Source organism: Stegostoma tigrinum, chromosome 1 (assembly GCF_030684315.1).
Source record: "Stegostoma tigrinum isolate sSteTig4 chromosome 1, sSteTig4.hap1, whole genome shotgun sequence".
Lineage (NCBI taxonomy): Eukaryota > Metazoa > Chordata > Chondrichthyes > Orectolobiformes > Stegostomatidae > Stegostoma > Stegostoma tigrinum.
The window spans coordinates 161,665,952-161,692,304 of NC_081354.1; the positions used below are offsets into that span (position 1 = coordinate 161,665,952).

Genomic DNA, 26,353 nt, shown 5'->3' on the forward strand with positions numbered 1-26,353 from the left:
ATGAGTAACTTTTTCCTCATGCTGCCATTGCTCATTTTGTCAATTACCTTAAATCTGTTCCCTCTTGTTCTGCACCATTTCACCAAAGAAAACTGTTTTTCTTCTGTGCTCTGTCCAGATCCATCATGCTTGGAAGAGTTCTAAAAAGATTTCCTCGCAACTTTCCCTTCACTGAAGAAAACATTCCCAACTTTTCCAACTATGTAATACCTGAGGTTCCTCATTTTTAAGCAGGAAATTCCAGAATTTAGGGCTGAAAACACCAACACTGGTGGCAGGGTGAAGAAAGCGGGAAATAGATCAGGTTAGATCTGGAGGAATGCAATGTTCTTGGAGAGTTATACTATATGCCTGAAGTGGTACTCACTGCCTCCAGTCTCTAATGGTGCTGGGAAGCATGCTACATTTTTTTTTGAAGTGTTTATGTGAGAGAGAGGAAATGATCGAAACAGAGATTTACCAAGTCACAGAATGGTTTCAGTGCAGAAGACAGCCTTGCCTATGCTGAGTCTCTAAAGGAACAGTTCACCCAGTGCTACTCACCTGGCCTTGTCTTAAGACCTGCCTGATTTTTATTATTTGAGAATTATGCTGGCTACATGGAGTCTGAAATACATGAAGCTCCTTTCAAGAATCTGTTTGTTTTATTGTCTTCATTTGTGAATTTGGGTTACCGTTCTGCTCTTTCACAATGGGAAGTGAATTAAATCAGATTTTGTTTCTTTTCTACCCCTAGGACCCTATTCTACAACCAAGACTATACTTCAGCTAAAGTAATTGATCATGTGGGAAAAAAACTCAGGATAAACATAATGGTTAAAATCTTTACAAAATATGGCAAAACATTTTTTAAATATGTAGACTGATGTAAATCAATTGAATGATTTTCTTGTCAGTGGACTGCATTATAAAGGGGAGAATACAGAAGAGTTGGATAATGTGACAGGGACCTATAATTTCATGATTGATGAAGGACAGAAGACTAACAGTGGTTTGAACAGCAGGTACTTTCAAAATAGATTTATTTGAATTCTTTTGAAGCATTATTTCTGAAAGTTTTCATGATGATAAGTAGAATGCACTTTGGACTATATTTCAAGATCAAAGTTATAGATAATTTAAAGTTGAGTAGCTTCTTATTATTCACTTGCTTTCATGACAGGAACAGGAGAAAGCCGTGTTTTCATCTTTTGATTTCCCCATGTGACAACTTAATTAACAAAATAACAGAACTGTTATTGTGCAGAAGGACGCCATTCAGCCCACTGTAACTGTATCTCATAGAATCTATCCTATAATAGAATCCCTACAGTGTGGAAGCAGCCAATCAGTCCATCAAGTCCACACTGACCCTCTGAAAGAGCATCCAACCCACACCTGCCCCCTAACCTAGACACTATAGGCAATTTAGCACAGCCAATCCACCTAACCTGCACATCTTTGAACTGTGGGAGGAAACAAAAGCATCCAGAGGAAACCCACGCAGACATGGGAAGAATGTACAAACTCCAAAGTCACCTGAGGCTGAGATCAAAGCCAGGTCTCTGGTGCTCTGAGGCATCAATGCTAGCTACTGAGCCACCATATCTGGTTTCTGAGCACTTTGAAGTTCTGTTAATCCTGCCTTTCTCCTGTAACTGTATCCATTTATTTTATTTGAATAATCACCTCTACCCTCTTGAATGCCACAATTTAACCTCCACACCCTTCCAGGCAGTCTGTTCCAGAACTTAATTACTAGAAAAAATGTTTTCTTATCTTCTATTTACTACTTTTGCAAAGTACTTTAAATTTGTGTCTGCCGGTTCTTAATCCTCTTACAAGGGAGAATGGTTTCACTTTATCTACTACAAACAGATGCTTCATGATTTTGAAAATGTCCATCAATTCTCCCTTCATCCATATCTAATCCAAGGAAAACAAGCCCAACTTCTCCATTTCTCCTCATAACTATGATTTCTTAACCCATTGAGCCAGAATGCTGTTAAAGAACAGCCCTCTCCTTAGATATTTACGGACGCTTCAACTTTAATCACATCATAGCAGACTGTTCATGTGAAAGGAAAATTTAAGGTTCCATTGTGGGTTGAAAATTAGACTGAAGTTTGAAATTTCTATTTCTAGCCGCCATTGAGAAGGTGGTTGTGAACTGCTGCTGTAGTCTATTTGGTATGGTTGCACCCAAAGTACTATTAGGGAAGGAGTTCCAGAATTTTGACCCATAACTCTGAAGGAGTGATGATCTGTTTTCAAATCAGGATGATGAGTGGCTTGGAGAGGAATTTGCATTTGATGTTTGCATGCATCTCCTCCCCTTGTTCTTCTAGATTGATATGGTGGTGGGGTTGGAAGGTGCTGTCGAAGGAGCCTTGGTGAATTTCTGCAATGCATCTTGCAGTATGTACCACTACTACAGTGTGTAGATGGTGGAACAAGTGGATGTTTGTGGATACGATGCTAATTGAATGGGCTGCTTATTCCAGGATGGTGTTGAGCTGCTTGAGTGTTATTGGAGCTGTGCCCATCCAAGTGATTGGGAAATATTCCTTCATTCCTGAGTTGTACCTTGTGAACAGGTTTTGAGGAGTCCACAGGTGAATGCTCACAGGCTTTCTTTTTAAAAGTGTCTTCATAGGATGTGGGTGTTGCTGGCTAACCCAGTGCTAATAATGTGTCCCTAATTGCCCAGGAGGCAGTCGAGTCAACCCCATTGCTGTGGCTTTGGAGCCACATGTAGGTTAGACCAGGTAAGGATGATGGTTTCCTTCCTTAGTGAACCAGATGGGTTTTTCTGACAATCGACAATGGTCTCATGGTGTTCATTTAGATTTTTAATTTCAGATTTTTATTGAATTCAAATTCCACCATCTGCCATGGCAGGATTTTGAAGGTACCTGTAATGTTACTTAAGTCTCCAGATTGCTAGTCTGATAATAAAGTTGGGTTTTAGGCTTCTAATGGTCTCAATATGGACTTCACTAGTTTTAAAATCTCAGCACCCCCCGGCCTCATCCCATGACCACCCCTCCCTCCCATTCCTGCCTCCTTGACCTGACACAACCAGTCCATCTTCTCTCCCACCTATCCGCTCCTCCCACCTCATTGACCAATCCCCACCACTCCCTACCTGTATTCACCTATCACCATCCCACCTACCTTCCCCAGCCCCACCTCTCCTCTCTATTTATTTCAGAGCCCCCTTCCCCCTCCCCCATTTCTGAAAGATCCCAACCTGAAAGGTTAGCTTTCCTGCTCCTCTGATGCTGTCTGGCCTGCTGTGTTCCTCCAGCTCCACACTGTGTTATCTCTGACTCCAGCATTTCTTACTATCTCTGGAGCAAAAGCAGTTGCTTTTGTCAAGGTCTGTCCCAAGCAGCTCCATGATGCAGGTGTCTGGTCTGAGGTCTGTTCCCTGGGATGCACAGAGACATGAACTGTGAATGGAGAACCATCAATTCAGTAAAAGACTCTTTGGTCTGCCCTAAATCTGTTGGCCTACTACAACAAGGAGTTGGCCCTGACAGAGTGTTGCAGATTGGAACATTCCAAGGTCCAGGACTATGTATTGAGGGATGCACTAAAGCTTGGGGCAGCTGCTGCCAAGGCACAGTGAGGGAAAAGACCATTGTCTGAGGTCATTCTGCCAAGGTGTAATGGGGATCCATTCAGTTATCATACCCTCCCTGTGCCTCAAATATAAAGCCTTGTACAATTAAGAAATGCCTTTGAGTTGTTGGAACTATCAGAAAAGTCAAACTCCAATGTTGGTTTATTCTCAATATGCTAAGACTATGCAGAACTGAACTGCTGCTGTAGCTATGCATGTATATGAAGATATTTTTATGAATACAGTATGTTTTTGAAATTTAACAAAAGATTTGGTCAAGAAACAATCAAATATCTTCTTGGGAATGTGCCTTTACAAAGGTCAGGAGAGAAATGCCGTGGCTTTTGTTGAGGTTCATCCTGAGCAGCTCCGTGACACAGGTCTTTGTGCTCTATGGTCTGTTCCGTCAGATGCACATCGAGACAAACATTGACTGTGCCTAGAGAACCAGTCACTCAGTGAAAGACTCTCTTTGGTTTGTCTGAAAGTCGTGTGTCATCCAGAGCAAAGAACTGATCTTGACTGAGTGTTGCAGATTGACAAATTTGAAGATCCAGGACTACATGCTGAGGGACGCACTTAAAGCTTGGGACACCTGGCACCAATGCACAGAGGGGAAAGACGATTGTCTAAAGTCTTTCTGCTGAAGTATAATGAGGGTCTGTCTACTTATTGGACCCTCTTGTTGCCTCAGTCTATGTAAACAGTCCTGCATGAGTAAGAAATGCCTTTGGTTTCTGAAACTGCAGAGAATGTCAAATTTCTTGCTACGCAGAGACTGTACAGAACTACTTTAGTGCCTGTGATGTAGATAAAGATTTGGATAAATAATGTATATTTTTGCTATACAACAAAACACACTAGTCCTAGCAGACTATCTCTACAAAAAGAGAATGGGAGTGAGAGACCGGAGTTCATTGATGGGTAGGTAAAGTGGTGTAATCAGTTCCTAGATTGCTGTTTGTAGTCAACTTAAGGTTTGAAATGGCAGGAGAGTTTGACATTATGGAATGCTCCTCCTGCAATATGTGGAAAATCAGTATCTGGTTGTTAGTAACCACCAGGATTTTGATAGTTGAGGATTCAGTGATGGTAATGCCATTGAATGTCCAGGAGCGCTGGTTTGATTCTCTCTGTTCGAGATGGTCTTTGTCCAGCATTTGTATGGTGGGAATGACTGCTCTCTAGCATCTGCCTTTGTTCTAGGTATGGCTGCAACTAGTAGTTTTTTCCCTCCTGAAGGCTGTGGAGGCCAAATCACCATGTCTTAGGATTTGACTATGCGAGGGATCAAGAGTTAGAAGAGAATATTGTTGAGCAACATATAAGCCACGATCAAATGGTGGAGCAGACTCAATGGGCCAAACAGCCTAATTTTGCTCATACATCTTGCTGTCTTATTCCAGTTGACTCCAGTTTTGCCAGGGCACCTTGAGGCTGCACTCAATAAAATGTGACCTTGATATTGAGTGCAGCACTGCAGTATATCCAGTTTGGTTTCTGGTTAATGCTAACCACCAGGATGTTGATAGTGGAGGATTCAGCAATGGTCATGCACTTGTGTGGCATGAATATTCCTTGAACTTGGGGCAGCACGGTGGCTCAGTAGTTAGCACTGCTGTCTCACAGTGCCAGGGACCCTGGTTCAATTTCACCCTCAGGTGATTGTCTGTGTGGAGTTTGCACATTCTCTCCCTGTCTGTGTGAGTTTCCTCTGGGCACTCTGGTTTCTTCCCACAGTCCGAAGATGTGCAGGCTAGGTGGATTGGCTATACTAAATTGCCTGTAGTGTTCAGGGATGTGTAGATTAGGTGGGTTATAAAGGGATGGGTTTGAGTGGCATGCTCCAAGTATTGATGTGGACTTGTTGGGCCGAAAGGCCTGTTTGCACACTACGGATTCTATGTCTACCTTTGAAGAAGGGTCCCAACCTCAAATATCAGCTCTCCTGCTCCTCTGATGCTGCCTGGCCTGCTGTGTTCCTCGAGCTCCATGATGTTGTCTCTGACTCCAGCATCTGCAGTTCTTACAATCTCTAAAGGTCTTGCTGCATTTGTACATGGATTGCTTTGTTACTTGAGGAGTTATGAATGGTGCTGAACATTGAGTAATCATTGGCATACACCTTAACCTTTCTCCATATAATGGAGAGAAGGTCATTGAAGCAGATAAAGGTGTTTGGGCTGAGGACACTGCCCTGAGGAACTCAGGACTCCAGTTTTGCTAGGCCACCTCAAAGCCACACTTGGCCAGATGTTACTGATACTAAACACAGTCACTCTTTATTTGCTGAGATAATAAAATGTGAGGCTGAATGAACACAGCACGCCAAGCAGCATCTCAGGAGCACAAAAGCTGATGTTTCGGGCCTAGACCCTTCATCAGAGAGGGGGATGGGGAGAGGGAACTGGAATAAATAGGGAGAGAGGGGGAGGCGGACCGAGGATGGAGAGAAAAGAAGATAGGTGGAGAGAGTATAGGTGGGGAGGTAGGGAGGGGATAGGTCAGCCCAGGGAAGATGGACAGGTCAAGGAGGTGGGATGAGGTTAGTAGGTAGATGGGGGTGCGGCTTGGGGTGGGAGGAAGGGATGGGTGAGAGGAAGAACCGGTTAGGGAGGCAGAGACAGGTTGGACTGGTTTTGGGATGCAGTGGGTGGGGGGGAAGAGCTGGGCTGGTTGTGTGGTGCAGTGGGGGGAGGGGACGAACTGGGCTGGTTTAGGGATGCAGTAGGGGAAGGGGAGATTTTGAAACTGGTGAACACACAACTGCACCTCCCAGTCGCAAACCATTTCCACTCCCCCTCCCATTCTCTAGATGACATGTCCGTCATGGGCCTCCTGCAGTGCCACAATGATGCCACCCGAAGGTTGCAGGAACAGCAACTCATATTCCGCCTGGGAACCCTGCAGCCTAATGGTATCAATGTGGACTTCACCAGTTTCAAAATCTCCCCTTCCCCGACTGCATCCCTAAACCAGCCCAGTTCGTCCCCTCCCCCCACTGCACCACACAACCAGCCCAGCTCTTCCCCCCCACCCACTGCATCCCAAAACCAGTCCAACCTGTCTCTGCCTCCCTAACCGGTTCTTCCTCTCACCGATCCCTTCCTCCCACCCCAAGCCGCACCCCCATCTACCTACTAACCTCATCCCACCTCCTTGACCTGTCCGTCTTCCCTGGACTGACCTATCCCCTCCCTACCTCCCCACCTATACTCTCACCACCTATCTTCTTTTCTCTCCATCTTCGGTCTGCCTCCCCCTCTCTCCCTATTTATTCCAGTTTCCGCTCCCCATCCCCCTCTCTGATGAAGGGTCTAGGCCCGAAACGTCAGCTTTTGTGCTCCTGAGATGCTGCTTGGCCTGCTGTGTTCATCCAACCTCACATTTTATTACCTTGGAATTCTCCAGCATCTGCAGTTCCCATTATCTCTGATACTCTTTATTTGCTCCATGTTATATCAAATTGGCTGAAGACACACATCTGTGAAGATGGTTGCTGCAGTGTTGCAACTGCTTTAGCCTTTTCTTTTTATGTGCTGCTTGTTCCCCCATCATTGGGGATGGGGATATTCCTGGAGCTGCAGTGAATTTTCTAATTGCCCACCACCATTCACGTCTGCATGTGGTCAGACTACAGAGCTTAGATCTGATCTGATTGCTTGTAGTATTTGGCACACAAGCAGTTTTTGTAGTTTTACAAAATTGACACCTCTTCAGGAATGCCTGGCATGTCCCCCAGCACTTTTCATTGAACCAGGGTAATTCCCCAGTCTTGAGGGTCTGGCAAGACTTCCCACTCTACTATTTACCATGAGGTTGCACATTATGCTGGAGTATAATTCTACTGCTGTTGGCCCACAGCACCTCATGGATGCTCAGTCTTTAGTTGCTAGGTGATTGAATTCTGTTCCAGGGAGAATGGTGGTAGCATCAAGTGCATTTGGAGAGAACTCTCAACTTGAAGATGGGACTTCATCTTCACAAAGCCTGTGTGGTGGCCATTCTTACCAAAACTGTCATGGACTGATGCAGACAGATTGGTGAGGATGAGATGAAATATGTTCTTCCCTCTTGGCTCCCCCTGCACCCACCATGGACGCAGTATAACAACTATATACATCTTAAATACTACTTGGTCAACTTAAATACTACTTTTCAACTTGGTCTGAGAGTCTCCTCTGTTTGTACCATGAACTTTTATCAACATTTTTTTCGTAATTAGACAGATCCTTCAGGGACCACCTGGAAAATCACAAACATAGAAGCCAAAGGACAATAGATATTGAGAATCTAACATAGCTGCAGTACAGGTATATTAGAATTCAAGCTTAAAGTAGTGTCCCTGCTTCTGAAGTGGGGGGGAGCCCAGGTTCAAGTCCCATCTGCTCCAGACGTGTGTAATAACATTTTTAAACAGATTGATTTGGAAAATGGGTTAAATTAAAACAAAAAAGCAAGGTGTTCGGTTAAGTTTAAGGCTCAGGAATGTTAAGGCAGGATAATGAGAAGCTTGCTTTACATTTGAACATCTGTATTTGATTTGGGAGCTTAAGTTGCTGCACTGCATGCTTCAAATAACTAAGATTTCTGGAAAAAAATGTCTTTTCCAGCAACTGTGGTAACTAGCTGCAGACCTATGGTGCTCGCAAATCTGCTAGTCGGGAACTGTAAAATTTTGACCGTGTCTGACCATTTCATCATTTGCCTTTTACTTGTGAAATCTGTTACTACACCTTGCTTTTTCCTACATTTCTGTTATATCATCTGCAATCTTTGAAAGTATGTCTGGTATTTAACAATTTTAAGTAACAAATTTTGTTATTTCTAATTTTAACACAAAAAAATCCCAAACCAATCACCAAGGCGCTCTCCCTGAGCACTTGCCTCCAGTTCGAAAAAAGCAGAGTATGGTGAACTGCTGTTTATGCATTCTATAACCGCAGAGCCACTGGTCCATTTAAATGCATTGCCTTTGCCAGCATCTCTATATAATGGTACATTATTGTACACTATTTAAAGTCCATAAGTACAGTTGAAATCCTACTGCTCTCATTAACTCTCCTCATGATCCCATTAAAGATTTTGATCTCATTTAGTCAAACATAATTCTCCTTTGGTAAATCTGGTTCATTTATTCATGGTGTCGGTGGTTTATTTTGTAGGATCCCTGCAGTGTGGATAGAGGCCATTTGGCCTATCGAGTCTGCACCAAACCTTTGAAGAACATCTCACCCAGACTCATCTCTGCACCATTTTCCTGTAACCCTGCATTTCCCAAGGCTAGTCCACTAGGCTTGCACATCCTGGACTCTGTTGGTAATTTAGCCTGGCCATTCCACCTAACCACCACATCTCTGGATTGTGGGAGGAAACCGGAACACCTGGAAGAAACCCACACAGACACAGGGAGAATGTGCAAACTCCAAATGGACAGGCACGCAATGCTGGAATTGAATGTGGGTCCCTGGTGGTGTTGTGAGGCAGCAGTGCCAACCACTCTGCCTTCATGAAGAATTTCTCTACCACAACTGTTGAGTTGGCTGACCTGTAGTTACCAGCTTTATCCTTCATTGTTTTAAAATAAAGTTCAAAATATGTATATGCTCCTCTGGCATGACCATACCGAAGTAAGATCGGAATAACATGTCAACTTCCACACCTGCTTCACTCAGTATAACAACCCAACGTTATCCTAACCGGATGACTTTTCTGTGTTAAACATTTGAGGATAGTGTAATTAATGTTTACGCGGATTTCAGCAAAACCTTTGAAGTTCCCTCATGGGAGACAGATAAAGAAGGTAAAAACACATGGGATTCTGGGTAACATGGTGGATTAGAGACCAAATTGACTTAGTGGTAGGAGGCAAAGGGTGCTGGTAGAAGGCTGTTTGTGTGTCTTGAGTCCAGAGTCCGGTGGCATACCAAGAGATCGATGCTTTGTCCTTTAATTGTTTCTGATATATATAAACAATATAGAATGATAAGTAAATTTGTGGATGAAATGAAGATTGGCTAGATGGTTAATAGTGAGGAAGAGCATTTTGGGTTACAGGCAGGCAATGGCCTAGTGACATTATTGCTGCAGTGTTAATCCACAGACCGAAGAAATGTCTTGGGGAACTGGGTTTGAATCTCACTTCAGCAGATGGTGGAATTTTGAAATCAAAAAATATCTGGAATTAAAAGTCTAATGGAGTCAAAGAGTAATAAAGCATGGAAACAGGCCCTTCAGCCAAAACTGGTTTATGCTGACCACGGTGTCCACTGAGCTTGTTCCAGTTGTCCACATCCCTCTAAATCCTTCTCACCCATGCATCATCCAAATGTTTTTTAAATATTGATATTGTACCTGCCTCAACCACTATCTCTGGAAGCCCATTCCATATACGCACCACTCTCTGCAAATAGAAGTGGCCCCTCAGGTCCTTCTTAAATCTATCCCCTCTCACTTTAAATCTATGCCCTCTAGTTTTCAATTCCCCATTCCTGGTAAAAAGACAATATGTATTCATCCTATCTACGGCCCTCAAGGTTTTATTCAGCTCAGTAAGGCCACCGCTCAATCTCCTACATTCCAAGGAATAAAGTCCTACCCTAGCCAGACTCTACCTGTAAAAGCCTACAAGTCTGGCAACATCCTTGTAAGTCTTCTTTGCACACTTCCCAGTTTCACTATGTCTTTGCTATAACAGGGTGACCAAAACTGTTCACAATACTCCAAGTGCGGCCTCACCAATGATTTATACAACTGTAATATAATGTCCCAACTCCTCCACTCATTGCCTTGACAGATGATGGCCAGCCTTCTTCATCACCCTGTCTACCTGTGATGCTGCTTTCAACGAACTATATACTTGTACTCCAAGGTCCCCCTGTTCCACAACACTCCTCAGGACCCTACCATTTATGTATAATTCCTACCTTGGTTGACTTTCCAAAATGCAACACCTCACACTTACCTGTATTGAATTGTATTTGCCAATCCTCAGCCCACTTCCCCATCTGATCAAGATCCCTTTTTGATTTTTGATACCATTCTTTGCTTTCAACGATAACCCCTAATTTTGTATCATCTGCAAACTTGCTAATTAATACTGGTACATTCACATCCAGATCATTGATGTAACTAACAAATGACAAAGGTCCCAGCACCAAACTCTTTGTCACACACTATTCACAGGCCTCCAGTCTGAGAAACAACCTCCAACCATCACCCTCTGCTTCCTACCATCGAGTCAATTTTGAATCCAGCTCTTCCTGGATCCCATGCAACCTAAGCTCCATGACCAGCCTGCCATTTGGGACCTTGTTAAAGGCCTTACTAAAGTCCATGTAGAAAACATCCACTGCCCTACCCTCATCCATCCTCTTGGTTACCTCTTCAAAAAAAACTCGAAAATTTGTCAGACGTGACTTTCTGCGCACAAATCCATGCTGACTATCCCTACTCAGATGTTGACTGCCCAAATGTTGGTTGTTCCTGCCCCTCAGTGTCCTCTCCAATAACTTGCCTACCACTGATGTCCAGCTCATTGGCCTGTAGTCCCCTGGCTTGTCTTTGCTACCTTTCTGAAACAATGGAACAACTTTAGCCACCCTCCAGTCTTCCAGAACATCACCAGTGGCTAAAGATGAAGAAAAATCTCTGCAAGGGCCTCTGCACTTTCGTCCCTAACTTCCTACCATGTCTGAGGTTGGAATTAAATAGGCCAGGGGCTTTTCCCACCTTAATGCAATCTAAGGCCTCTCGAGTAATTTGTATGTGGTCCAAAACATCCTGACTTCTTTCCCTTATTTCCTTAGCATCTATGATTCTCTCCTCAGTAAACACTGAGGAGAAATATTCATGAAAAATCTTCCTCATTTCCTGTGGCTCCACACATAGATGGCCATACTGATCTTTAAGGGGACCTATTCTCCCCCTAGCCATGCTTCTACTTTTTACATAGCTACAGAACCTCTTGGGATTATCTTCAACCTTATTTGACGGATCCATCTCATACCCTCTTTTTGCTCTTCTGATTTTCCTCTTACGTGTGGTCCTACAGTTTTCATAGTTATCTAGGGATTCACTTGAGCCCAATAGCTTAAATCCAATGTATGTCGTCTTCTTTTTCCTGACCAGAGCCTTAATATCCCTTGTCAGCTGGGGATCCCTAAACCTTTTCCCTTCACCCTTACAAGGACATATGCTAGATCCTATCTAATGGGCCCAAAATTGTCCCTGCTCCAGTTTAACAGCTTAATATGTGGACCTCTCCTATCTTTTTCCATAACAGTTAAAACTAAGAGAGTTATGGTCACTGGACCGAAAATGCTCTCCTAATGACAGTTACTACTCCAATGTTGATTCCTAAGAGGAAGCACCAGTGTTGCACCCTCTATGTATTGATACAGAAAACATTCTCAGACACATTTGACAAATTCTACCCTGTCTGGGCCTTTTACAATCTGTGTGGTCCAGTCCATACAGGGGAAATTAAAATTCCAACCAAAACTACTCTGTTATTCCTACAGGTATCTACAATCTTTCTACACATCTGCTCCTCCAGTAACCGCTGGCTATTTGGGGGTCTATAATACAGTCCCAACAGAGTAACCAACCCCTTCTTTAAGGTTTTGGACTAGATCTGTAGCTCGGGTTGTGGATATTGTGGTTGGTTGGCTCACCAAGCTGGATTGTTGATCCGCAGACGTTTCGTTACTGTGCTTGGTGACATCCTCAGTGCAGCCTCTGATGAAGCATTGGTGTGCTTGGTTTTTAAAACCGCCTGCTTTTTAAATTCTGGGGTCCATTGCTATGGATTGCCTCACTTCCGGGTTTCCCCCATAGTGGAATGTTTATGGGTTCGAGTTTAATGTGTTTATTAATAGCATGCTTCGTGGTGCGCCATGCTTCCAGGAATTCTCGTGCTTGTCTCTGCCTAGCCTGTCCCAGGATCTTAGTGTTGTCCCAGTCAGAGTCATGGCTCTCCTTGTGCATGTGGATTGAGATGAGTGAGCGTCGGTCGTGCCTTTTTGTAGCCAGTTGGTGTTCATGTACTGTTGTTGTTAGTTTCCTTCCTGTTTGTCTGATGTAGTGTTTCTCCTAGTCTCTGTAGGCGATCTTGTAGATGACGTTGGTCCTGTCCATGGTCGGGAGTGGGCCTTTAGTTCAGGTGGGCTCTTTTCGAAGGGTTGACGTGGGCTTGTGTGCCGCTCTGATGCCCAGCGATCGTAGAAGCCTTGTGGTGAGTTCTGACGTGTTCTTGATGTAGGGGAGTGTGATGAGTGTGTCAGGGCATGTAGAATCTTTCTGATGCTGTTCCTATAGGCATCTCCTGACCCAGTTCTTTAGATATCCATTATCCTTGAACATTTGGAAGAGGTATTCCTCCTCCTCTTGGTGTAGCTCCGTGTTACTGCAGTGTGTTGTTGCCCTTTTAAATAGTGTTCGCACGCGGTTTTGTTTGTGTGTGTGTTAGGATGGTCGCTATTGACGTTCAATACCTGGTCTGTGTGTGTGGCTTTTCGGTGTACTTTCGTTTGCAGTTCGCCGTTTGTCTTGCGTTCTACCATGATGTCCAGGAATGGGAGTTGTTTGTCCTTCTTCTCCTCTCTGGTGAATTTTATTCCGGTGAGGGTGTTGTTTATGAGTTTGTGTCTCCCTTCTAATTTGGTCCGTTTAATGATGACAAAGATGTCATCTACGTAGCGTGTCCATAGTTGAGGTTGGATTTGCATAAGGGCAGTCCAGTCCAGTCTTTGCATCACTGCTTCTGCTATGAGTCTGGAGATAGGTGATCTTGTGGGTGTCCAGTTGATTTGCTCGTATGTTTGGCTGTTGATGGTGAAGTGGGTGGTCAGGCATAGGTGCAGTAGTTTAAGCATGCTGTCCTTGAAGATGGTTTCACTGGGATCGTGTTCAGGTAGTATCATTGTTTCCCTTGCTAGTGGTATGTCTATTGATGTGAATAGGGTGGTGACATCAAACAATATCATGGTCTCTTCGCCCTCTATCTTTGTATCTTTGGAGTTGAGGAATTCTTTGGCTGAGTGGATGGAATTGGGTGATTTGTTGTCTAGGTGCTTGAGTCTTCTTTGTAGTTCTTTGATACGGTGCCTCACGGGAGGCTGCTGAGTAAGGTGAGGACCCATGGTGTTCGAGGTGAGCTACTGGCTTGGATTGAGGATTGGCTGTCTGACAGAAGGCAGAGAGTTGGGATAAAAGGCTCTTATTCGGAATGACAACCGGTGACGAGTGATGACCCACAGGGTTCAGTGTTGGGGCCGCAGCTGTTCACCTGATATATTAATGATCTGGATGAAGGGACTGGGGGCCTTCTGGCAAAGTTTGCCGATGATACGAAGATAGGTGGACAGGGGGGTAGTGCTGAGGAGGTGGGGAAGCTGCAGAAAGATTTAGACAGTTTAGGAGAGTGGTCCAGGAAATGGCTGATGAAATTCAATGTGAGGTTTTGCACTTTGGAAAAAAGAATACAGGCATGGACTATTTTCTACATGGTGAGAAAATTCACAAAGGAGAAGTACAAAGGGATCTGGGAGCGTTGGTCCAGGATTCTCTAAAGGTTAACTTGCAGGTAGAGTCCGTAATTAAGAAAGCGAATGTAATGTTGTTGTTTATCTCAAGAGGGTTGGAATATAAAAGCAGCGATGTGCTTCTAAGGCTTTATAAAGCTCCAGTTAGGCCCCATTTAGAATACTGTGTCCAGTTTTGGGCCCCACACCTCAGGAAGGACGTACTATCCCTGGAGCGTGTCCAGCGGAGATTCACACGGATGATCCCTGGAATGGTAGGTTTAACGTATGATGAACGGCTAAGGATCCTGGGATTGTACTCATTAGAGTTTAGGAGGTTGAGTGGAGATCTAATAGAAACTTACAAGATAATGTATGGTTTAGAAGGGGTGAACTCTAGGAAGTTGTTTCCATTAGGCGGGGAGACTAGGACCCGTGGGCACAGCCTTAAAATTAGAGGGGGTAAATTTAAAACTGAAATGAGACAACATTTCTTCAGCCCGAGAGTGGTGGGCTTGTGGAATTCGTTGCCATGGAGTGCAGTGGAGGCCGGGACGTTGGATGCCTTCAAGGCAGAGATTGACAAATTCTTGATCTCACAAGGAATCAAGGGCTACAGGGAGAGTGCAGGGAAGTGGAGTTGAAATGCCCATCAGCCATGATTTAAATGGTGGAGTGGACTTGATGGTCCGAATGGCCTTACTTCCACTCCTCTATCTTATGGTCTTATGATCTATGGGTCTGAGAGGGACTTAGGGCTTGTGTACTTTAGGGAGGCTGTTGAATCGGAGTGTGTTGGTTCCTTCGGGTTTCATTCTTAAGAAGTCTGTTTTGTTGACTTGCCCTGTTTGTTTAAGTCTTTGTAGCGTCTCTAGGATTTGTTACCTAGTTGTGGTGTCAGGTCAGTTTCCACTGGTTGGTATGTGTTCTCTTCGGGGAGTAGTGCTTGTGCTTTGGAGATGTAGCCTGGGACAGGCTAGGCAGAGACAAGCACGAGAATTCCTGGAAGCATGGTGCTCCACAAAGCAGGCTATTAGTAAACACATTGAACTCGACCCCATATACAGTCCACTATGGAGAAAACCTGGAAGTGAGGCAATCCATCGCAATGGACGCCAGAGTTTAAAAACCAGACAGGAAAACACACCAATGCTTCATCAGAGGCGGCACTTAGGATGTTACCAAGCATGGTAACGAAATGTCTGAGGAACAACAAACCAGCTTGGCAAGCCAACCAACCTCAACATCCTCTTCTTGTTTCTAGGTTGTAACCATATGGCGTCATTTGATGACCCCTTAAAAATATTCTCCCTGACCACTGTGGGTATGTCCTCCCTTATCAAAAGAGCAACTTTCCCTCCTCACTTATTTGTACTTCTGTCATGCCTGTAGCTTCTGTCTTGGAACATTGAACTGCCAGTCTTGCCCTTCTCTCAGTGATAATGGGAACTGCAGATGCTGGAGAACCCAAGATAATAAAATGTGAGGCTGGATGAACACAGCAGGCCCAGCAGAGCCCTCACCCCATCCCCCTCTCTGATGAAGGGTCTAGGCCTGAAACGTCAGCTTTTGTGCTCCTGAGATGCTGCTGGGCCTGCTGTGTTCATCCAGCCTCACATTTTATTATCTTGCCCTTCTCTCAGCCATGTTTCTGTTACGGCTACAATACCCAAGTCCCCAGAGCCAATCCATGTTCTGAGCTCATCTGCCTTACATGTCAGGCTCATGCGTTGAAATAAATGCACTTTAAACCAGAAGCCTTTTCCCTCCCTTTACTGTGCCCCCTCTGTCCTGAATTGTAAACTTTCTCTTGATGGCTAATGTATTTTCCCAAGACTTCTCAAAGGCCCATCTCTTATTCAGAGCCCCAACCTCCTGCTGGAACTAATTTAAACCCTCCTGCATAACACACGCAAATCCCTCTCTGGTTCAAGTGTAACCATCCCTCTTGTACAGGTCACCTCTACCCCAGAAGAGATCCCAACAATCCAAGAACTGAAAATTTTGCCCCCTACACCAGCTTTTCAGCCACACAATCATCTGGCCAATCTTTCTATTTCTATCCTTGTTGATGACCATGAATCCATTGTTGATTGTTGGAAAAATCCATCTGGTTCACTCATGTCGTTTAGGGAAGGAAGTCTGCATCTTTACCTGGTCTAGCCTAAATGTGACTCCAGACCCACAGCAATGTGGCTGACTCTTAATTGCCCAGAAAGCAATTAGGGATGGGCAATAAATGCTGCTGAGCCAGTGACACCCTCATCCCATGAATGAATGAAGAAAAAATGCGGCATGTACAGGGAAAATAGGAAGCAGCTGTTCTCTTTAGTTGAAGGGTCAGTAGTGAGTGCTATCTTTTTAAGATGAAGGGCAGGAGATCTAGTGGCGATTTGAGGAACATTTTTTGTTCTCCAGGGATGCTGGGAATCTGGAATGCACTGGCTGGGAAGATGGTAGAGGCAGAAAACCTCACAACCTTTTAAAAAGTCAGTGTTTGAGCATTTGAAATGCCAAACGTCTAAGGCTATGGGCCAAGTGCTGGAAAATGGGATTAGTGTAGATAGATGGGCACAGACCCAATTGCACAGGTCTGTTGTGTGCTATATGTCTCTGTGAACTGTGCCTATCTTTTTAATTACCTCCTCTATTAACTGTTCTCCTAATGACATTCTTTACTGCTTGTGTGCACACTGGCATTAATAGCAGCCATGTTAGTGATGACAGATGCAAAGTAAAAATTTTTTATCCAAGTTTATGCCTTCTACCTCCACAAGGAAATCTACTTTTTGGGCTCCAGTAAATGCTAGCTTGCCTTTGACATCAACTTTTTTTGCCAGGCAGCTTTTTAAAAACTGGTAATAAATATATGAAGAAGCTTTTGTTCCTGTAAATGCATAGCATTCTTGCATCATCGAAGACCTTCCGCTGTTTTATACCTAGTGAGACGGTGCAGTCAGGGCATTTGCTATAAATAAGAGCAGCTCTTATTTATCTCATTGTCACATGTTCATAGTTCAAGTGCTATCTGGGTAATGTTTGCTGCTATTTTACAAGAAAGGAAGTAATGAGTGGAATGGAATTCACATAACGTTGTGAAGGACAACTGTTTGATATTTATAATCAGATCCTTTTGACTGCACAGTTAATGTGACAAAAGTCAACCATCCCTTTTCATTTTAAAAGTTTGATTATTTTCAGGATATGTGTTCAATTAAGAATGTAGTCTTGGAACAACCCCGCCACCCCACCCACCCATGAGCCGTAATCCACAAAGGACCATACGTATCTCTCTGCTTGAAGAGCACCAACGAAATGAAGTGTCGGTCAAGGCAAGAAGGCAGACCTGAGTGGATCACCGCATGCTTTACAAAGAATGAAGCCCCCATGCTGTTGGTGTCATTCTGTAGTATAGTCCTTAGCTCATTTTGTCTTATCATAGTATCATTTCCTATTTTATTCCACTAACATACAAAATGAACTAAAAACAAAGAACTGAAGATGCTTGAAATTTGAAGCAAAAGCAGAAATTGCTGAAGAACCTCAGCATGTCTGGCAGCATCTGTGGAAAGAAAGCAGAGTTATGTTTCTGGCCCAGTGACCCTTTTTTCTAAATTTTTTTTGTAGCTAGATAAAGATGGTATTTATGCTGAAGACCACGGTGCGAGGGAAAAGGAGAGAAGGAGTGGGTGTGTGAAGATGGAGTCCAGAGAGAGAACAGCAGTTGGATATGGTGAACTGGGAGGAAAGAAAAATTGTTGATGGGAACCATCAGCTGGTGAAAATGAGTTGGCTGTGATGAAAGTAGCCCATGTGATGACAAGGCCTGGGTTTGGGGTGGGTAAAGAAAATTTTTCCTATGTTCGCTGATAATCTTTCACTGCCTTGTTTATCAAGACTCTGTCCACCTCTGCCTTCAGAATATTCACTCTTCTTTCAGCACCTTTTGACGATGACAGCTGCAAACACATTCAGCACATTGAGGAAAAAAAATCATCTTCTTCTGTGTCTTTAATGAGTGACTCCTATTTTTGAACAGGGACCCCTAAGTCTAGATTCTCCAATAAGTGGAAACATCCTCCCAACATCCACTCTTTCAATATCTCTCAGAACTGTATATATTTCAATCAGGCCATCTCCTACAAGCCAGGTCTGTCCATTTCCCCACAAGACAATCCATCTAGCTGAAGTACTAGTTCAGGAAATCTCTCTGAATTGCTGCCAATGCATTTACATCCTTCCTTAAATAAGGAGACTTGTTCTGTATATTGTACTCCAGATGTGGTCTTACCAATGTCCTGTTAAGCTGAAACATAACTTCCCTACTTCTGTAAAATAAAAATGCTGGCAATCTGAAATAAAAATAGTGTTGGAGAAACTCAGTAGGTCTGGCTGCTTCTGTGGAGAGAGAAACAATTTGTGCTGAGCTGAGTATGATACTTCCTTGGAAATGCTGAATATATAACCAATAAATTGGTTAAACATGACTTCCCTTCCACAATACAATGATCTGATTACCTCACATCTTCCTATGTGCATCCCTGTAATGTCTGTAAAAATATCTTGTAACATCTCGCACTCTTCTGCAGATTCATGGACTTTCCCTTGTGCATGTGCACATGCACACTTGTGCTCTGTGTGTCTGCCTGCCTCCTGTGCTTACTTCTGTGAGCCACCTCTTTGTAATGATAACGGTAATGCAGCATTAGCCAGATGACTTCCTTAGGGTGTGCAAGTAGGACAAAATCTGAGCCAGTGTGGGGCTTTTTAGTCGTATTGTGCAGCTGTTTATTTGAAGGACACTAGAACCATGCAGAATAAACAGTGACTTCTGAGATATTGTTATTGCTTCCTTGGTGACTCAATAAGTATGTCACTCAAAGTGAAACTGAACACATGGCCGAGGAAGATTCTAAATTTAGCTTTGATCTTTCCTCACAGTAATCATATTTGATCCTTGTGTCTCTAGGCTGCAAAACTTGGCTCAAAATCTAACAGGATTTCAGAGCTGCTAATTGTCTATTCAGAAGTCCGGTATGGATGGTGGAAGGTGATCTGATGACCAGCAAAGATTTGTATTGAACGAGATGAGGCTGTAAATGGATAAATGATACTCGGTCTGTGGAAGGAATGGGATTGTGGGCTGAATGGTTCCAGTGCCTATTTTTTTTATAGACTTGTCACCTTTGGGACTCTGTGGCCTATATTTCATAATGGAATGTGACTCTCTTCCAGCTAAAATGGTGTCAGAGCCCCAAATCTGCCATTCACTTGACCCGAAATGTTAACTCTGATTTCAGTCCACAAATGCTGCCAGACCAACTGAGCTTTTCTAGCAATTTCTATTTTTGTGTCCATATTAAAGTGCAGTTTTAAGTGCAGAATCCTAACTGTATTGCAGCAGTGCATACTGAAGTGCGCCTGCCTCCAAATAGATTAAATTCTCGCTGTTGGGAGATCAAAATGTAGCTTGTGGGTTTTGTACATTTCAGGAGTAGTTCTAAGGCTGCCAGAGGTCTTTAAAGAGGCAGAGTACCCTTCCAGAAAGACCCAGCAACGCCATCAGGATTGTCAAAAGTAGATGTTAACGTGAATAAAAAGTGGATAAATTCTTGGAACTATCAGTCTGTCAGCAGATTTAAGGCCTTTGCATATTCTATGTCTTTTCAAAATATTCAGCTGCTGAGAAGATTACAATAAGAACCATTTGACAGAGCAGAGCAGAGGCAGAAGACGTAGGGTAGATTTTAAATTCCAGGCGTGGAATGGACAAGCAGTGGGTACAATACCTACGCGTCCCTGCTATGTGTGTGTCCATTTGGGGGTTTGTGATTGCTGTTACCTAATAGAGACAGTCAACAATGTGTGAAAATTTTCTCATAGTCTGTTGGGTTTGTTAAGAAGTGGTTGTCCAGATATGAAACATTAGTTAATTAGGTAAAGAAAGTATACAACCATGATAAGCTTAGATGGTTCGATGAAACCAGAGGACAAACCAGCTGTTGGTGTGATATTGTTTGGTCTCAACAACGTTGTGAAGGCAGCTTTCTGTTCTGTCGCCAGTGTAAGGGAAGGCTTCCCAGGGTCTTCCTCCTCTCCTAGTCTGCCATACATTTGGAGCAGACACTCTCCAAAACACTGCCCTCTGCCCCTGATCACTTGTTGATTTCTTCTATTTCTAGGGGCAGTTAATTTACACCCTGTAAATCAGTTGCCTGAATCCTTTTGGATGATGACCATGGGCCATCTACTACTGATGTCTGATCCCTGATCCCTGGACCACCTACATTTGATGTTTAGTTTTCATTCCTTACATGAGCAAACCCCACCTTATTTTCAACAATATTTCTGTCTTAAATCTTCTGTTTACCATGGTAGGAGGTTAGTGACATATTTAAATGAGGGCTCATGCTACACGAGAAATACTATACGTGGAATTCTAAAAGCACACAGTTTTAAAGGGGACCCCAATTTTCAACAGAGAGCCATGGTCTTACTTGACGGCCAGCCCTTACAAGCCAATGCTGACCTTGAACTCCTAACTGACCGTTCTTCATAACCAGCGTAATATTATCTTGCTGGCAGACAGCTATATCTGGAAGATGTGCGGGGAAATGGTGTACAATGGGAGCTCAGCGGGATGAGGGCAGGGAACTTCCAGTTGGCAGTGTCCCCTGTTACTGTTTAGAGCCCTGGGTGAAACACACATTTTTTACTTTGACCTGGAAAAACGTGTTTGAAGTTTTTCCACCCTCATCAATAGACGAGAATGGGACATAAACAACGTGATTGCGTATGTATTAGTGCCAAAAGGAACGATGAAAATGATGGTTAAGAAAGGAGAGGGAACGTCCTGAAATATTGAGGATGGTACAAAAAAGAAGAAATTCAAATAAATCTTCAGAGACTTTATTCGTTCTCATAAGTGGCCTGTTGATTTATTCCAAATATCACTTTTTAAAGTAGGAAGAGTATTTATGAGTTCCAGCGTGCATGCAGTCAAACCACCTAGACTGTTCAGACTGAACTGATCATTTGGAGATTAGTTTTGAACTATTGCCAATACACTGAATATCTGGGCGGTCGAATCTGTGAGAGGCCACCACTGGTTACTCAACTACTGACCTTTATCAGAAGGCACCTGGCTTCAACTGTCCAAGTTTCTGCAGAGGATCAGTTCTTGAGGGTTGAGAATTCACCACGTGGGAAATTCCAATACACACCTTGGAGATCTTGCACGACACCCAATTGCTGTCTCTTGTTGCACTTGTTCCTTGCTCAGTTTAAGTATACACAGAGAAGAAAACCATTCAAAATCACTGTTCTAACATTTGTAAAGAATAAAATATCCAGTACGGTTGATGAGAACATGTTGTGTGAATTTATTTTAAAAATGCAAATTTTATTCACTGCAGGTATTTTGAGTTGCGTGAAGCTTCATTTGAATACAACTCATCAACATGCTGGAAGCTACGGAATGAGATCACGGAGGTGAAGGGACTTTCTATGTAAGTCACTGTTATTTTAAAGTGGAGACTGTACACAGCGTAACATTGATTTGTTTCTGTACTGTCTGTTCTATCAGCCTAACTAATCCATGCCAGAGGTTACTCATGAGATGTAACTGGCGTGTGGACATCTGCCTTGTCTGCCACTTCTCGGCTGAATGGCTAAGATCAAGTATAGTCTCTGTTCTTATCAACTTACCTAGAAGGGGAGATACCATGATCCAGAAGATAGTTCTCCAAGGATGAGTCTGAGCTGAGAACCTTCATCATCAGAAGATCTTGAGATCATCGCTGGATGCAGGTTCAGTGGGTTGGCCATTAGAAATGCAGGGTTATTTGGATAGGGTAGGGGAGTAGATCTGGATGGGATGCTGTCCAGAGGTTCTGTGTGGACCCTATGGGCTGAATGGCCTGCTTCCACACTGTAGGGATTCTATGGCTTCTTTGGATTGTGATTGCAAGCAGAGCTTGGACGACCATTGGTTGAGCTGAGGTGCATCTTTTTGCTGGCTTCAGCTTAAAACCAATTCAGTGTCTCGCCAACCCGAGCAATGGCCTGTGCCAGTGCCAGCGCCCCATGCCAGAGGGTCCAAAATACAGCCAGGCTGATTGTGAAGAAGGTGCAGGAAGGATCGCTGTTTGACTGAACCTTCTTTGTGAAGAGAGTCCTCCTGGATTGCTGCAGGTTCCAAGCAGCAGATATCTCTGTCTGCAGGATTTCTTCAGCGGGGGTTGCTTCGACGTGACCTCAAGTGCATGAAGCAATGTGAGCATCTCCTGAAAGTATTTGAGGAGAAAGGATGTGTGAGCCTCCTCTCCATCTTGTCTGCAGCATATTGTTTGTTCTCCCTTACACAGAGCAGCAGTGTCATTAGAATTCATTCATTCAATCTGCACATCCCAGCAGCAGGTTCCCTGACCTTTGTAGGAAGATACATGCAGTTTGAAGGAGGCACCTTCGGAATCTGGACCAGCCAATAACAAGTCAAAGTGACCCTGAAGGTGGACGCCATAGGAACATCCTTCACCTGCACTCCAACTTTGCAATCGAAGGGAGTCGATGCTGTCTGATGTACTCTGGGCAGCCTAGAGTATGCTAAACCTGCGGAGGTCAGGGCACATAGCAACGGACTACAAAGTGACCCTTTGTAGGAACTGCAGACTGAAGAGCTACCTGACTAAGGACTGCAAGGAGTCCAAGGACCACAGCCTGTGTGGGGAAGCAGGCCATGTGTACAAGGCCTGTCCAAGATGGAGAGGGCACCACAGGAGTTCAGGTGGCAGGAAATGGCAATGCGAACTGTGGACTCCTAAAGGCCAATGAGGTGCCACACTCCAGCAATGGAAATGAAGGGCATCGAGGAGGAGGGAAATGCTGGACAGGAGGAAAAGGTAGCCAGTGCGGAAGTGCAGCAACCAACCCAATCTCCACCTGAACAGATGGAGTCAATGTAGGAAACGAAGGAGGTGGGGGAGTGGATGCTGGTGAGAAACAATCAAAAAAGGAAAACACCTTGGGGCCCCACAGGCCCACAGTAAAATGGCAAGAGGCAACTGCATGATGAGTGCACCAGCAGCACCTCTGACAATGAATACGTGTGGAGGTATGGTCACCAACAAATAAAAAGGAGTACAGCACCAAAGGGGAGAAGAAGAGGAGTACCTCCCAACCTGGAATTGTCAGAAGTCACGAGGGGTTTGGTGAAAGTCAACCTCCAGCTGTCAGAAACCAAAGGGTAACCAACTCACCACCGCTCAGGGTAACCAGGAGCAGTGACGCTTTGAATCAGGAGCAGACCCTCTGTCAGGCTCTGCACCAGACCTTCCTGGCTCTGTACTCACCCCAATGACACCAGATCAGGGCATCACCTCCAGGGAAGAACAAGACAGCTACCTCAGTGCTGAGAATGTCCAACAGTTCACACATACCACGGGGATGCAGGGACTCACCCTAATGACAATAGAACGTAGAACGTAGAAAAGTACAGCACAGTACAGGCCCTTCGGCCCACGATGTTGTACCATGGATTAATCCTAATCCAAAAATAAAATAACCTAACCTACATTCTCCTCAATTCACTGCTGTCCATGTGCATGTCCAGCAGTCGCTTAAATCTCACTAATGACTCAGTTTCCATGACTACCACTGGCAAAGTATTCCATACGCTCACAACTCTCTGGGTGAAGAACCTCCCTGTGACGTCTCCTCTGTACCTTCCTCCTAACACCTTAAAACTATGACCCCTCGTGGCAGTCAGTCCTTCCCTGGGGAAAAGTCTCTGGCTATCGACTCTATCCATGCCTCTCATTATCTTGTACACTTCGATCAGGTCACCTCTCTTCCTCCTTCTCTCCAGTGAGAAAAGTTCGAGCTCAGTCAACCTCTCCTTGTAAGACAAGCCCTCCAGTCCAGGCAGCATCCTGGTAAACCTCCTTTGCGCCCTCTCCAAAGCCTCCACATCTTTCCTATAATAGGGTGACCAGAACTGAACACAGTCTTCCAAGTGTGGTCTCACCAGGGTTTTGTAGAGCTGCAGCAAAACCTCGCAGCTCCTAAACTCGATGCCCCTGTTAATGAAAGCCAAAACACCATATGCTTTCTTAACAACCTTATCCACTTGGGTGCAATTTTGAGGGAGCTATGCACTTGAAATGACTTCCCTTTTTCTGCCACTCAGAATAACTAGCCTGTGGAAGGTCAGTGATGAGCTTATTGACTCCAGAGTTTAAATACCAAGCGGGAAAACACAACAGCACTTGATCGGAGGCTGCACTAATGATATTACCCTGCAGAGAATTGAAACGTTAGTGAACTAATGCACCAACTCAATGAGCGAACCAACCACAGCATCCACAACCAGAGCGACAAATCTACCCCAAGTCTTAGATCTTACTGAATACTAGAGCAGACTTGAAGAGCCAAATGGCTTGCTGCAGCTCCTATTTTTGATGAGGAACAAGAATTTTACACACAAATCTCAACTGCTTTAATTTGTTTTTTACACAAGGCTCCAAATAATGGAAGTAACTCTTTACGCAGAGAGTTGTGAGAGCATGGAATGCGTTGCCAGCAGCAGTTGTGGAAGCAAGGTCATTGGGGTCATTTAAGAGACTGCTGGACATGCATATGGTCACAGAAAATTGAGGGTGCATCCATGAGGATCAATGGTCGGCACAACATTGTGGGCTGAAGGGCCTGTTCTGTGCTGTACTGTTCTATGTTCTATGTTCTATGTTCTACAAATGAACATGAAATAGCCATGTGATACTGACTATTTGTTCTGCAGGGTGAAACAGTCTGAACTGTTTGACAGATGGAAGACCCTGCAGCTGTGTAAGTGGGAAATGAATGAGACTGCAGCCAATATGTTCAGGTAAGTGAATGAGAAGGCAGGAACAATGAAAATGAGAAATGAAAGAGAAGGCGGAGCTGAAGAGAAAATGAGCTGGAGCAATTGAAGATGAGTTTCAGTAGACATGCAAGAGGAGGGAAAGGAGATTGGGTGGATAGATTGGAAGAAGGTGGGGGAAAATAAAGAGAATTTGAGTAAGCAAATAGGAAAATAAAGTAAAAGTATCAATGAAAAGGGTAGGTAAAACATTTGGAGAAGGAAATGTTTGAGAGACGGCGTTCCATAGAATCCCTACAGTGTGGAAACAGGCTGTTCGGCCCGATGAATCCATACTGATCCTCAAAGCATCCCATCCTGACCCACCCCTCTATAACCCACCTAATCTACACATCCCTGAACACTACGGGCAATTTAGCATGGCGAATCCACCTAGCCTGCACATCTTTGGACTGTGGGAGGAAACCGGAGCAACGGGAGGAAACCCACACAGAGACGGGGAGAATGTGCAAACTCGACACAGTCGCCCGAAGGTGGAATCAAACCTGGGCCTCTGGCATTGAGAGGCAGCAGCATTAGTTACTTAGCCACCACAGTGCCCATGGCTAGTTACAAGGGAGTTTTAAATAAAACATAAATACAGGACTGGAAGCAAGGGAGAGAAGAGAGAGAGGAATGGGGAAAAGGAGAGAGGGGTTGAGTCAAACTAAAAGAAAACAGCAGAAATAGGTAAGAATAGATTGAGAGATAGGGTGAAATAGGCCACCCAGAATAAAATTACTACATATACTCAAAAGCCCAAATATTATTTTATTTTACTATTTCAGTCTAAAAGTTATTGGGTCAGATGTTACATGGGTAATATGAGGAGTTGACATGATGCTTGATTTGGGCCTGAGTGCGACCCAAAAGAGATCACTGCAATAGTATGAAATACTAAACAATTCATATAATTATGTATTTAACACTCGTTAATTTTCTGACAATACAAAATCTACAATTCATTCATACAATATAAATATGTAATGAATTACATACAATACTTTGTGTTGACATTCTTCCAAGTCTTTGACTTGAATCACTGAGCAATTCATCACCATTGCCCGATTGTTTAACATCATCATACAGATTCTCTTTGTCTTTATTACAGAATTGTTAATACTAACTTTGGCATCACCATTTTACAAGTATCACCCTCCGTACCATTAGGTTTGTATGCAATATTCCACACTTGGAAGTAAACTTTTATCAATATTGAGATCAATTTCATTCCATGCATCTGCGGCCCTTTGTCCCAACATTACAAGTAAGGTAAGTAAGGCAAAGCTCAGAAAAAAGCCCTTCAGCCAAATGATCTGAATTAAA

At 43.9% G+C, this 26,353-nt stretch overlaps 1 protein-coding gene across 8 annotated transcripts in view; it reads left to right on the forward strand.

Moving 5' to 3' along the window:
• Window positions 1-26,353, forward strand: part of st8sia5 (ST8 alpha-N-acetyl-neuraminide alpha-2,8-sialyltransferase 5) — a 50,829-nt gene that overhangs the window by 13,505 nt on the left and 10,971 nt on the right. For 6 of the 8 annotated variants that reach the window (XM_048555818.2, XM_059649868.1, XM_048555992.2 and 3 more), the window contains 3 exons: window positions 897-1,004; window positions 21,546-21,638; window positions 24,926-25,012. In XM_048555818.2, coding sequence (XP_048411775.1) covers window positions 897-1,004; window positions 21,546-21,638; window positions 24,926-25,012 — 288 coding nt within the window. The remainder of the gene's footprint in view (window positions 1-896; window positions 1,005-21,545; window positions 21,639-24,925; window positions 25,013-26,353) is intronic. The other 2 variants (XM_059649862.1, XM_048556081.2) reach the window with 2 other exon arrangements.